The 14,451-nt window shown below is 35.8% G+C and overlaps 2 protein-coding genes across 5 annotated transcripts in view; both read right to left on the bottom strand.

The window, feature by feature from the left end:
• Positions 1-425: 425 nt before the first annotated feature.
• LOC127642958 (guanine nucleotide-binding protein G(q) subunit alpha-like) lies at positions 426-10,013 on the bottom strand. The gene is made up of 7 exons (XM_052125429.1): positions 9,785-10,013; positions 8,644-8,828; positions 7,732-7,886; positions 6,533-6,661; positions 6,296-6,425; positions 4,938-5,091; positions 426-2,004 (listed from the first exon to the last, which is right to left on the bottom strand). Exons 1-7 carry the CDS (start codon positions 9,918-9,920, stop codon positions 1,808-1,810), a joined length of 1,086 nt encoding a protein of 361 aa, XP_051981389.1. The 5' UTR covers positions 9,921-10,013; the 3' UTR covers positions 426-1,807.
• Positions 10,014-12,486: 2,473 nt separating this feature from the next.
• LOC127637647 (heterogeneous nuclear ribonucleoprotein K-like) overlaps positions 12,487-14,451 on the bottom strand; it is a 34,393-nt gene continuing 32,428 nt past the window's right edge. For all 4 annotated transcript variants that reach the window (XM_052118821.1, XM_052118839.1, XM_052118830.1 and 1 more), the window contains one exon: positions 12,487-13,314. In XM_052118821.1, coding sequence (XP_051974781.1) covers positions 13,284-13,314 — 31 coding nt within the window. In that variant the 3' untranslated portion in view covers positions 12,487-13,283. The remainder of the gene's footprint in view (positions 13,315-14,451) is intronic.

The raw sequence follows: 14,451 nt of genomic DNA, 5'->3' as shown, positions 1-14,451 counted from the left end.
AAATCTGCAGAAATTGCGTAATGCAATCATATCAACATAGACCAGAATCTCAAAGGAATGTTTCCAACAACTTGTGGAATCCATGCCACGAAGAATTGAGACTGGTTTATTTTCTTCTTGTGCACACAAAAAGACCTTTTCAAACACTGGTTATCATGTTACATACAAGGAATTTGTGGCTTTACATCTTGTTCTCAAAGTGCAGATGAACAACTTGAACTGAGAGATTTTCTTTTCTTTCAAATTGTTGGCTATTTAATGCACAATGAGCAAGGCTGGACACTTTTAGATTAGCACAAGATCACCAATAAGATAGATCTGCCATGACTCAATTCAGAAAATCTCTGTTGTTTTGTAACCATATAAATAAATACAAAAATACAATCTAATGCAATCATTAAGCTTAAGTTTGCTCAAGTTTATTTTTTACATTTGAACAGCAAAAATCATACATGTTTCTCTAAAATATCAGTCCTTTATTGCACAAATTCAGCAATGAAACCAAATTTAGAGGCAACCACATCATTTTTAGCTATACCTGACAATGAATTTTGGAGGATCACAACAGCAGTTTGGTCCTTTACTCTTGGCTGAACATGAAACATAAATTGTTTATTCACATAAATCACATGACTCACTCTTTACAAATCAGTAAACAGGCACCGTCTTTAAAAACAACATCACATACTGACCAAAGCTTCACTCTGTCAAGTCAAGTCAATACCAGCATCACTGTCTCACTGATGATGCAATTAATTACATGAAAAGAAAATTATCGTTTTACAGTATTATTGAATATTTTAAAATGCTGCAATTGTTCTAGAGGTAGACCGATATATCGGTTTTTGCCGTTTCACCAGTGCCGATAGTTGCATTTTGTAACGATCAGTTATCAGTAAAAAAAATCTATAAAGACGATAGTTTTCTTTTTATTCCTCCATGTTTGTCTGTGGCCGGTGCTGGAGGACTCTCCAGTTAGAACGGCTCGATTCTCCAAGAAAACAACAGGTGAAATAAAAACAATCACTCACACCTCGTGGAGATTTGCTGTATTGAAATCTTTCATCATTGACAACATAAATCCATATTTTTATCCTTAATCCAATGAATATTTTGCCACTTTGAATAAGTTAATAAAGTGTTCTAAATGCAAAGGAAATATGACTAAATGTGCCCCGTCGGCACAAACATCTTGCCTCTTCATATCATGGGAATAATAATAAACCATATTCCTCATTAAACACGATCTGGTGAATATATATAATCTATACAAAGCATCATTTAGTAAATACTTTGTAGCATCTATACAGGCGTGATGTTGTAAAACACTAAATAAATACATCTTTATAATCAATACATGAACGGGTATGGGACATCTAATAGGGGCAACCTGTTGCCTGTGTGGTATGAATATTAATTTAGCAATACATAAGACAACCACATTAGTAGACAACTTTGGCACTTTTACTGTAAACCTACTGAAGTCTATTGTCTATTCTTTAAATAAATGTCCTGTATCTGTGAAGCTTTAAAACTCTTAAAAGAATACAATGTTAGAATACCATACCAGGAACTATTCATTAACCTCTAATGACCTCTTGCACTACAGAAAATAAAAATTATATTCCCAAGATGGAGGAACATACTAAATATTGATAGCAAATAAAAGGATGTGTGCACGTTTACATTTGAATCATTCGGAAAATTGCCTTTTTTATAATTAAAGCAGATGTGAATGGCTCACACCACAAAGGCAGACTCTAGACTTTTAACCAGGCAAGATGATAAAACTGTGATCAGTTGTTTTTCAGACTAGATTGTATTCCTTCAACGTGAACTGCAAGATGGAGTCCTTTACAGCAGCGAACACGAATCTAATGTTTTCTGTGTCAGTCGCGCAGGTGAAGTGAGAATACATTATTTTCTGGATTCTGGAGTCTGGATTGAGGTCGACAAACATCTTTAGGATGAATTCCCGTGCGGCGTGAGAATCTCTTTGGACTCCTAAAGATATCACAGAAGAAAACAAGGTTAACTTTGTTCGAAACTGATCTGTCTTTATGGTCATCTAACAAACGGACCAATCATTGTTCTTGGTGGTTGCAGTTGCTTACTGACCCAAGTTAAAGATCTCACTCACAGTTCTCTGTCCATGACATTCTGGTTCAGGTTTCAAAGGTGTAACAGAGACATTAAGGATGAGACGGGTCATTTGTGTACATATTAATGGGAGAAATCGTAACACTCAATATGGCAGCCGTATGAATGGAAGTCCCATCTTACAGTTAAAAGAGCCAACCAACTTTTTGATAGGAACATCGCCTATCAGTTTACTTAAATTATAAGTAAACCTCTCTTGCAGGGAAAAAACAAACTCAGAGGTGGGTAGTAACTCGTTACATTTACTCGAGTAACATTTTGGAAACAAATCACAAATAATTCAGGTGGATTAACTGTATAAATCCGTGTAAAAATCCAGGTTAAGTGTAAATTACTGCCATTCGCCTGATCGACAACTGGATTGCGGACAGCATTTCTGCGCGTGGACAGCGAGGGGCGCGGGGCGCGCGTATGTGATGTGCACAAGGCAATCGTCGTGACGAGAGTGGCTGTGTCCGCAATTGTTCACTCATTCTCTATTTCCTATGTAGTAAAAGGCAGTTAGTGCACTACACCTCAGCAGTAAGTGAACACAATTAGTGAATTCAGACGTGAGTGTCGGAGCTCTGGGGCTGGTGCAGAAACGCCACATATGAAATTTTAAAATACTTGGGCCTTATTTGTTATTCTTACTATATAACATATTAATACAATACATCTTCATTCAGTTTGTCATTTTTTATATATACTGTGTGTTAATATAAAGAGTAAACACAATTGATCAAATAAAGAGTACATTTTAAAATGTCTCTCTCTATTTATTTTAATCAAGTTATGATTTGTCAAAAAGTAATTAAATACATACAGCATGAAATAAAACATTGCAGGAGTGAAGGAAGCAGTAAACTCCCAGCTTGTACATCTTCCCTGTGGTGAATTGTGGGAAATTAATCGTCATCGAGTGTACTTGAAATGTTAGTTTGAAATTAGAGTGCATTGTGGGTAACAATGAGTGAACAAAAGTAGGGAATGAGTGGCTCACTCAGAATTCAGACACTTCTACAAAAAAGCGAAAACTCGAAATAGTGCATTATATAGTGGATAGGGGGCGGTTTCAGACACAGTGAGTGTTCCACGATTAGGGTTGGTACGTAGGCTGCGTTCTCTGCATTTAGAGAGTAGCGGTACTTATGTACAGAACTAACAATCTAAATTCTTACGACACTGAAAACTGTAACTACACTGAAATAAGAATCCACACAGGACTTTAAAAGCTATGAAATAGCAAAAGAAGGTATTATATTTCAGCATTATATATAATGTCCTTGTGGGGACATTTTCACGTTTTCACTGTAATAATTACTAGAAATGTTTCCAAACCTCTCTTCTTATTGGCAAATTCATCCAGATCTGACAAGAGCCCTTAAAGGGATAGTTCAACCAAAAATTACAATTCTCATTATTTACTCACCCTCATGCAACCCCAGATGTGTATGACATTCTTCTGCTGAATTTAAATTAAGATTTTTAGAAGAATTTCTCAGCTCTGTAGGTCCATACAATGCAAGTGAATGGGTGGCAAGGCAACATTTTAAAGCTAAACAAACAAACACAAGTCAGCATAAAATTAATCCATGAGACTCTAGTGGTTAAATCAGCATCTTCAGAAGCGTGATAGGTGTGGATGAGAAACAGAGAAACAGATCACTTTCACATTCTTCTCTGCATATCACCCCTGCAGCCTAGCAAAAAATTACAAATATTGATCAGTTTCTCACCCACACCTATCATATCACTTCTGAAGACATGGATTAAACCACTCGAGTCTTATGGAGTACTTTTATACTGCCATTATTTGAATTTTGGAGCATAAAAAATTTGGCCTACAGAGCTAAAATAATATGAATTTGTGTTCTGCATAAGAAAGGAAGTCATACTCATCTGGGATGGCATGAGGGGGAGAAAATGTTCATTTTTGGGTAAACTATCTCTTTAAAGTGATAGCTCAGCCATAAGTTAATATTAGGTCATCATTTCTCCACCCTCATGTTGTTCCAAACCAGTGTGAGGCTTTGTATTATGTGGAACACAAAATATGTTAGAATGTTAGGGACTGACAGTCATCATTCACACACATATATATATATATAAATAAAAATCACTGAAAGTAAATAGTGACTCAGGCAAACATTCTGTCTAAAATCTCCTTTTTTGTGTTGCATTGAAGAAAGAAAGTCATATGGGTTTGGAACAACATGATGGTTAATGATGACAGAATTTACATTAATAATAATCATAATTCTGTAGTACTTGTTCAATGTGTTTTATGTAATGGAATATAGGGGAGTAAACGTCCATTATGTCATTTGTGAAAGTAACGAGTTACTCACTACTTGAGTACTCTTTTAATTGGATACTTTTTTACTCAAGTAATTATTTATGTTAGTACTTTTACTTGAGTAATTATGTTTTTGAAGTAATTGTACTTTTATTTGAGTACAGTTTTTGGCTACTCTACCCACCTCTGTAGGAACTTAAATATGCACTTGGCGAAACCAGATTTGGTACGCGACTTGGCGATAGGTGATTTGGTACGCGACTTGGCGATAGGTGATTTGGTACGCGACTTGGCGATAGGTGATTTGGTACGCGACTTGGCGATAGGTGATTTGGTACGCGACTTGGCGATAGGTGATTTGGTACGCGACTTGGCGATAGGTGATTTGGTACGCGACTTGGCGATAGGTGATTTGGTACGCGACTTGGCGATAGGTGATTTGGTACGCGACTTGGCGATACTAGATTACAAAACAACAGATCGCAGTATTTTTACTTACCATCATATTCAGGAAAGTAATCTACAAGATGTGAAAACATTATTTTCTCCTCCAGAAGGTCTTTCTTGTTCAGGAAAAGAATAACTGATGAATTCAGGAACCAGGGGTATGTTACTATCGTCCTAAACAATGCTTTACTTTCCTCCATTCGATTCTGAGGGAAAAACACAACAACATGGCAGTTTCAAAGTTTATTTTAGACCTGCTATAGTTTAGCAATCAAATGTATGTGCTCCCATTCAAACATCACTAAAATGAGCACAGCTTGTGGTTTTAAATCCATAATATAAACATAGATTGTCCTCAGTGATAGGTTTATATCATTCACCAAGAAAGCACAGTAACAGGCAAACTCTTAAGGACAGATACAGCTCTCTTTTTTTTAAACACAAATAATATTTAAAATGTAAGAGAGAGCCCATGTTAGAATAGAATCCTTTATATTCACTACTCCAGTGAATATCTGTCAGTGTACGTTTATTTTTGTATAGATACATCTACAAGTTTTGAATACAAAAAAAAAGAAAAGTTAATTAAAAGCATGTTGACCTTTTTTTTTTGTCCCTATACAGTAGCAGCGCAAGATGTCACACTGTATGTGTAGTAAGTAGTCAAATTAAGAAGCAGCTTTTTTTTTTTTTACATTGATTTGAGAAGAATATGTTTTTGGATGTATTAAATATTAGCCATTACATTTTTAATCCATCTTCCACAACACACCTGTATTTAGTGTAGTTAATGGATTTTCATACATGCAAAAATATGAACCAACAGAAAATGTAGTTAATATCTTTTATAACAAATATTACATAAAAATACACATAACAACTTGGCCAACATAAATATGGCAATCGACTTCACATTTATGAAAAATACCCTTGACCTAAAAATCTATTTGTTGACTAGTTTAGCTTGACTTCATTTGCATTAATGTGTAAAACACAAAATATTAATCATAAGGTGAACTTAAGAGTGATGCATAAAGTGAAGGAACAATTGTGAGATCCCTGAACTTCTTTGGCTTAAAAATCCATAAAATTAAGTTTTTAAGTACCAACAACTCAAACAATCAAGTACAGAACTGAGGTTGTGGGCAACACCCATAAAATGCTTGAATAAGTCAATATACAACCAATATTTACCCCAACAACATACGATGATATTTAAATTTTACTTTGGATGTAAGAATTCACAAATCAAAGACATTTTTTTTTTTTAATTAGGTGGTTGAAACCAACAAAGATAACCACTACTAAAGAAAACACACTTATAAACTAGCTCTTTCTCCACTTTACAACTTGTTAAACACTGAAAAGGTATTATGGATCATTTGGCTCCCTCTGCTGGTAGTTCATTACCTCATTGTCAGACTCTACCAAGACTTGGTCATATTCACTGAGTGCCACCAGGAACATGATGGAGGTGACGTTTTCAAAGCAGTGGATCCACTTCCGCCTCTCTGACCGCTGGCCACCTACATCTACCATCCTGATGGAAATGGAGATATACTTACAATCGGAAAGTTCTTCTAAACAATGCTGTGAGACATAAACACTTATCTACAACAGTGACCTAGAAGTGGAGAGTGGATTTACCTGAATATGACACTGTGTAGGTCAAAGGGGTATTCAATGATGCCTGTCGTGGGCACTCGGACCCTGAGCACATCTTGCTGGGTGGGAACGTAAGAAGGATCAGAAATGCGATCCAGTGAATTTAGATAGCTGTGGACAAACAAGGATCATAAGGAATTTTCACAGATCTAAAGCATCTACTGGGCTAAATCTCACGCAACCTGTCGAGAACATGTCTGGGTCATATGTCTCCCCAGAATCAAAAGAAAAACATATTTTGTATAAAGAAAATTAAGCCTATTTTTAATAATGTTCCTTGTTACTTGATGTTAGTTCAAAATGCATTCATTTTTGAAAGTGTTAGTATATGTTAAAATTAACATGAACCAAGATTAATGCTGTAATTTACTCATGTTAACTAATATAGTTTACTAATGTTAACAACCTTATATAAGTCCAGCCCTGATTTTCTTTGTAGAATTTTTTTTATTGATTTATTTTCGATTTTGGGGTGAAATGTGACCTGGACCTTTATGAGATAGAGGAGGTAGTTACTTTATTCAGCTCAATTGTATATGAATTTGTTAATAATCAAAACGTTCAATGATGTAGAGCTCTCCAAGTAGACATGATATAACTCCATATAATTCCATACTGGAATAGGTCACTGGATAAAGACAATAAATGTAAATCCTAAATGACACGTGACTGCATAAATTGGTATAAAGAATGTGTTGGATATCTCATATTGAAGCCAGACTACAGCCCAGAGGGGAAAATATGATGGCTAAGAGGTTGCTCTTTCATAGCTCATGAGTCTTAGCGGAGTTCTCAATTATGTTTCATTTAAGTGTCAACTTTGTGTCAGATGTTCCTCCAAAAATTCCTTAGGAATAAATCTAGAAACAAATGAGACAATTGTTGACATTCCAAAAAAACTGGCTCAGATCCTTTGATCTTGGAAGATCATATCAAGTTCATATTGAAATGTCTGACTTATGATTGCAGACTTTGGCAAAAGACCTTAACAAATCTTATCACAGTCCGAGACATTGTTGAGATCTCTTCCATAACTTCTGATGCAAGGGTGTTTGTCTCGAGAAGACTTCCGCAAAAGCCTCCATTTAACCTCTTTGCTCTCTAGGAAAAAACGATTCAGATATTAAAGAGATCTCATTTGCCATTATTCCATTCTTATGAAAGGTTGAGAAAGCACTCACTATTTTGTAGAATCTGAGAGCTGGTACTCTCTCCTCCGGTCATAGCACTCCTGAATTCCTGGGTCATACCATAAACTCCTGATGGCATCTACATAGGGGTTGACGAAAGTGAAGACCTTCTCTACATCCATTTCACAGACTATGTTTGCATTAGCCTGTGAAGGGAAAAGGTATTTAAAAACAAAACAATGTCTTTGCCATAGTGTTATCAGCATAAATCTGATGCTTCGTTCAACAGGACACACTAAACCCTCTTAGTCACGTCCAACCAACTTATGCGTATTTGTAACCTGGTTAAAACTTTATTGACCCATTTTACTTGAGACTCAAGTTTGGTAATTTTCTCTATTTCACTACATCTGACCCAGTAAGATTGAACTAATAATATTTCAACAGCACACAAAAGAAAAATAGGTTTGCCTTCCGGGCTATCTACAAATGGAAAAAAAACAAGACAGCAAAGTTCTGCAAGGCAATAAATAGGGTATAATTGATTTCATTGCTTGGAGGGGTAATTTTGTTAAGCTTGGCAACATGATTAGCCAGGGTGAAAGTATCTCTCATGGTATTCGACTTAGCGGGTGACCTAATTATAATAGCGAGGTTACTAAGTGGCATCTACATATACAAATGGGAATTTGTATATGCATAGGTGGAGCTGTTACAATGGACGTACCGGATTCATTGAGCCATAGCACTCATGCAGCCAATGCAATTTTGAATCTGGCTTGCAACATTTCACTTTTCCTTTCCCCCTTCTTCTCGTAATTATTTCCTGTCATCTCTTAACTATCCCATCCACAAAAATTTCAAAAGGGCTGAAAAACATACAGTAGCTGTGACATTTTAAACACTATATAACGCATAACATATTACTTCCTATATAGTGCGCATTACAAAACATCACAGTACCTTATTATGTTCGTGTTTGAAGGGGATCTGGAGAGTATCCATTGCTCGGATCATGGCCTGCACTGATGTGAAGATGTTTTGGAAGACCAGCTTAATAAAGCCTCTCCTGTCCTCCTCTGAATACCCCGATCCATTGATGATTCTCATCTGTTTAATAAAGGTGCTTTTCCCACTCTCTCCAGTCCCTGAAAGTGGAAAAAGTAAATGTGAAAAATTATATGATCTAGCTTTGAGAAATCAGATTCATTTGAATGAATCGGGCAGTTTGTTCTAATGAACCGGTTTGCTTGAATCACCACTCAAAAGGGTTCTCAGAAGTAGTGTGTTTGTTTTGTGCAACAAAAATTCAGTTAAATACTGATGCTATCATGGTTTTCAACTAGGCACTATACATTAGGCTGCTTTTAATTGCATTGATTGTACTATTGTAAATGTATCTGTTCCAGATTGATTTTGTCATATTGTTTTTGGCCAAATAAAAAAAGCCAAATGCTTAATGTTGTGTTTTAATATCACACACTTTTCCTTCCAAACAAATTCCCACCACAGTCAAGTGATTCACAAACGCTTTTCGAATCAGTTTAACCAAATAATAAAAAAGAATCAATTTCAGTTTGATTCAGTCACTAATCGAGACCCCATGTTGATTGTATCTTTGTTTTCACCAGATAAAACAAATAACATCAACTAATAATGTTATTAGTTATATATAATAGTATATCATATCAGTTGCATCAAACTTTCCCTCCCAAACAAATTCCCACCACAGAATAAGTGATTCACAAACGCTTTCCGAATCGGTTCAACAGTATAATAGTAAAATAATTGATTCTAAAGAACGATTCGTTGGTGAGTCGCTGATTTATCCACAAGAACGGCCAAACGTGCAACAGTTGTCCTGCAACAGTTGTCCCACCCTCTGATCATGCATGAATGTAAAAAAAAAAAGAGATCAGTCGTTTCTTAGTAAGACAATTAATCGTGCAGTAAAATGAAGCACTGACACAGATGTTACTTTAGATTTCTCAAGCATCATTTAATGAATAAACGGGTTCATATTCCGGAATAAAACTCGGTGTGTTCATTCGTAACGCCGCGCGAAAGTGTAATAAACGCGTCAGATCTGAAGCATGTCTCGTACCCAGCAGCAGCAGCTTGAGTTCACGCCGCGCGTCTTTCTTGTCGCGGCGCAGCTGCCGCTCGATCTCATCGTTGATCCGCCGCGCGTTTTTCGCCTCCTCGCTGAGGCAGCACGCCATGACGGAGTCCAGTGTCATGACTCTCCACGACTATTTACAGTTACTCCACTGGAAGGGCATCAACGCCAACTCAAATCTAATCCATACAGGTTTTCCTCCTGTTGATGTAAATGCCAGTTAGAACATGCTCGGTTTGGACTCTCTTCCACTCCATATGTCATAGTGATGTCGGAAAGAATCACTCTTTTGAATAGGATCTTTTTTTTATGATTCTATAGAACCGATTCGCAACGTGTTTGAATTACTAGAATGTCGATGGGTTTGTTAGAACCGTCTGTAAACACCGCAACTTTTGACACAGTTTATGTGTAGTCAAAAACAGCAGTTTGTAAAATTTATTATATTTTACTCCAAAATAATGACTACAGTATCGTGTAGGGAGAGCGACTGTGGAAGCCCGACTCAAATTACTTGATGGATCAGTCTTGGGAGCCGATTCATTGAAATGAACCATCTGAAAGAACCGATTCGATAAATGATTCAGAATGTTAAACTCTGAATTCATGTTGTTCATTAAAGACAGCAGCAGCTTCCATTCACTCCTTGCTGTGTGACGCGTGGAGACGAGGGGCTGCTGGTCAGCAAACACAAACACTATAAACATAAAACTAAATAAACATGACTATCTTTGTGCCATTGAAGAGACTGAAAGTCTTTCACTCACAGCCTCGATGTCATTCCCATTAAAAATTATGGATTCAAAGATGGCACTAGTTTGAATAAGGTCTCCCTTTTAAGAAAAACAATGTTCTTAATAAATAAATATATATATATATATATATATATATTATATATATGAAACAAATCTGAAAATGTGATCATCTCAATGACCTCGTGGATCAGGAATATTTTGCAGCACATAGTGACAAAGGAAAAGTACTGTGATAGATAGTTGTGGTTTAGTTCCCCAGGGGGCCTTTAGCCCAGTTGTACCCAACACAATATCCAATACGAGTTTGTCCAATACAAACCTGTTTATCCAGTAGGATATTATTTACAAATTATGATTGAAATTCCAAATGTAATCACATGCATTTAGAATTAGCAATATACTGTCAATGAAACAGTTTAGTGAAAAAATCAATACATGTATATTTCTTGAAATTATCATCTCAAAAACTGCCTCATTATTACTTTACATTTTGTGATCTTTTGATATGATTACAAAACATAAAATTTAAAAACTGAGGTTGTTCTAAAGATAACCAGCTTTTCATGATGGAAAACAACAGAACCTTAAGGTGCATGTTATCGCCTATATATGAGAATTTGTGTGGATAGTGTGCTATAACATTAAAATATCTAAGCACTTTTTGCTGGTCACCTCAAGACCAGACCAAGATCCTTAAAAAATAAAGTCATCTGACAAAACATTAATTATGTCATTAAAGGAATAGTTTGGCCATTTCCTCCCCTTTATGCAATCCCAGATGTTTTGGACTTTCTTCTGTTGAACACAAATGAAGATTTTTAGAAGAAAATCTCAGCTCCTATTATATCATTTCTGAAGACATGGATTTACACACTGGAGTCGTATGAATCACTTTTAAGATACCTTTGTGTTTTTGAAGTTTTGGTCACCATTCACTTGATTTGTATGGACCAACAGAGTTGAAATATTCTTCTAAAAATCTTTGAGTTCAGCTAAAAAAAATAAATAAATAAAAATCACATCTGGGCTGACACGAGGGCGAGTAAAAGAGGGAAATGTAATATTTGGATGAACCATCTTTTAAGTTATCCGTTTCAATATCTCAGCATGTATAAAAGACTAACATTATTATTGACAAACCTAAAATTCATGGGTCTGAGATCACCAGTAAATACTGGCTTTGCCTTTATGTTGTATATTTTTTACAAATTATATTATCAGCATAACAATGAGTAAAATGCTTAAAAATACTGACTTTATTTTTCCATTTTGCTTTAATGAAAGCATGCATCATGGACTCCACAAATTTGTGCACAACCTGATGTTATCTGGCATGATGAATATTAATAATCTAAAAAAGTTTGAAAGAGAATCTTAAATGGAAACAAATAAATCTTACTTTATAGGAGCTCAAATGTATCATGTCACAAATTCACTCCTTGATTAGTGACCTAGAAATGGTGCATCATAAATATTTCTTATTTATTGTAACGTTTCCATGTTTTAAAAATGATAAATCTTTTAAAATCCCAAAACATTATTTCCAGGTTTAAGTCAGATTTAGAAGCCCAGATTTTCAATGTGGTCTCAGATTTTTGAACTCCACTCAACTGAAATCGATAACTAGTGATTCTTGCTTGGTTCCACATACTATCCATGGCATGCTTTGAACAATACAGTACAAACATCTGCCAAGGACCTGAATGTTATATATCTTAAATGATTCTTTAAAGGTTTACATTAAGTGAGATTTTTACATTTGTCTTCAACACCCTCGAGGCGCATGTGCCAGCTCCACCACTTTGTCATGACACACATCAGTTCTCATCAAAATAACTCCCACTTAATTGCACCATGGTCTACTCGAATGGAAATCCATTCATGCATTACCATTAAAATACAAAAACATGCCCAATAAGCCACAAACAAGTGTCTAGTAAAAGGTGGCACAGACTTTATTTTTTAGATTTGCAGCACATTCTACAAAGACATCAGAGGGGACAGAGAGAGAGAAAGATATGAGAAACATTTTTTTTGTGTTTTTTTTTTTTAAAGAGAAGCTTTTGTTTCCCTCCATCAGTGGAGAGAAAGGTATCTAGAAAGATCCATCTAAAATGGTAAAAATGGTTTACAAACAGATACAAAAGAAGAGCCAGCAAGACTTAATGGATCCCAATATCAGTGAAATACAATCGATCGAAGTTATATGAATTTGAAAAACGAGTGGAGTGACGACCCCACCTTTAACCCCCCCCAATTCTTCCAATCAAAATAGATGTTCATCCTTTAAATAAAACTGATACGGATACTAAAACTTTTAAAGAATTAACTGAATATTTACACTTTCCCAAAAACGCTCATGATCAAGAAAAAGGGCAGGGTACAATAAATCTATCACCAAAAAAAAAACGTATAAAATAAGATTACATTCTGCATGTTGCACAAAGCATGCAGCTCTGGTAAGGCCAACAGTGGACATTACAGATGGGCTCCCTCAACTTACAAAACAGTACAATCGATAATGGAAAAACAGCGTGCAAGAACAGAAAGAAAATGTTAAAGAAATAAACGGATCCACTTGCTATTGACAAAACGTTTCCTTCAAATGTGTCGTTTAAATGATTAGGAGAAATGGCAGGGAGCACATCTATCCAAGAATTAGAGGAATGTAGGCTCTGAAAATAAGTTGAAGTCAATGGGTATGGCAGTTTGGCTTCACTCTCCACTCTCTAGAAGAACCGACCGGAGTACTGCTTCACACTGAAAGAGGAAAACGACACAGTTGAGACAGAGGCTAGCCTGAAAGATCCCAGAGGGTAAATACTTTAGTATGACCAGAGACAAAATTTGAAATGTTCATCACATCATTCAGTAGCCAAGTGATTCTATAATCCGGCAATACAGTTACAATAAACAACACAAATCGTTTATGGACACTTTCGGCGTAAAATGTCACTCAACAAATTCAAAACTTGTCTACTGATAATGTCCAACTGTGTATGTAAATGCATTGCTTGAGATTTATGTGACTTTTTGATGAAAGTCAGGGAAATTCCTGTGGAAATGCTGTGGTGGAAATGAAAGAGATGGAAGTTCAATATTAAAATGGCTGATTTCGTTGATCATTTCATAGCTAACTTTTTGTCAAAAAGGCACACAATGTGTAATTTGGCAAAATGACAGCTTGATTGGAAATAGCGCTCAATCAACATACTGAGCATGTGATATTTACATTTGATTAAGTATGCTTTTCACGGACACTTTTATTGACTTGGTTAACAGGTATACTTTTGGGGGAGAAAATAATTATAAAAGTTATAGAAATAATTTTTCACACAATAAATATTGAAATGGTATATGCAAGAGGAATAAAGTCAACATGAAACAGCATTTGCAACCCATTTGACTTCTGTGATGTGAAGAATTTCTGAGGTAAACAAGATACTCGACTTTGAAATATGTCCCGGCCAAAACTTGATCTTAGTACTGTAATTGGGAAATGACAGGCTCTTGAAAAGTGGGCGTTTCCAACCAGAATTTAGCCAGATTTGAATACAAGATTGCAGTCGATTATGCAGGACTACTCCCTTCTCAAACACCACCAAACCAAAGCATTTCAACATCTCAATGTATACGCTTTCAACAAATCTTTATTATTTGTGCTGTAATCTGAATTGTGAATTATTAAACCGACATTAAATTATGGTGTCAAGAATTGGCAAGACTTTAGAAAGGCTGGATTACCTACAGCCAAAAATAAGGCCTAAATAAATATTTGGCTATTGGTTAGCATTTACCGATAATCCACGTGGCCCTTGTGGTGGCGGCCGAAAAGGTAAGTAATTTCAGAGGCGGAGCAAATGAAAAGAAAAAAAACCAAACAAACTTTGGAATAGC

Source organism: Xyrauchen texanus, chromosome 4 (assembly GCF_025860055.1).
Source record: "Xyrauchen texanus isolate HMW12.3.18 chromosome 4, RBS_HiC_50CHRs, whole genome shotgun sequence".
NCBI classification, from domain to species: Eukaryota; Metazoa; Chordata; class Actinopteri; order Cypriniformes; family Catostomidae; genus Xyrauchen; species Xyrauchen texanus.
Note: the sequence above shows the minus strand (reverse complement) of the source record. Positions and strands in the feature narration are given on the sequence as shown.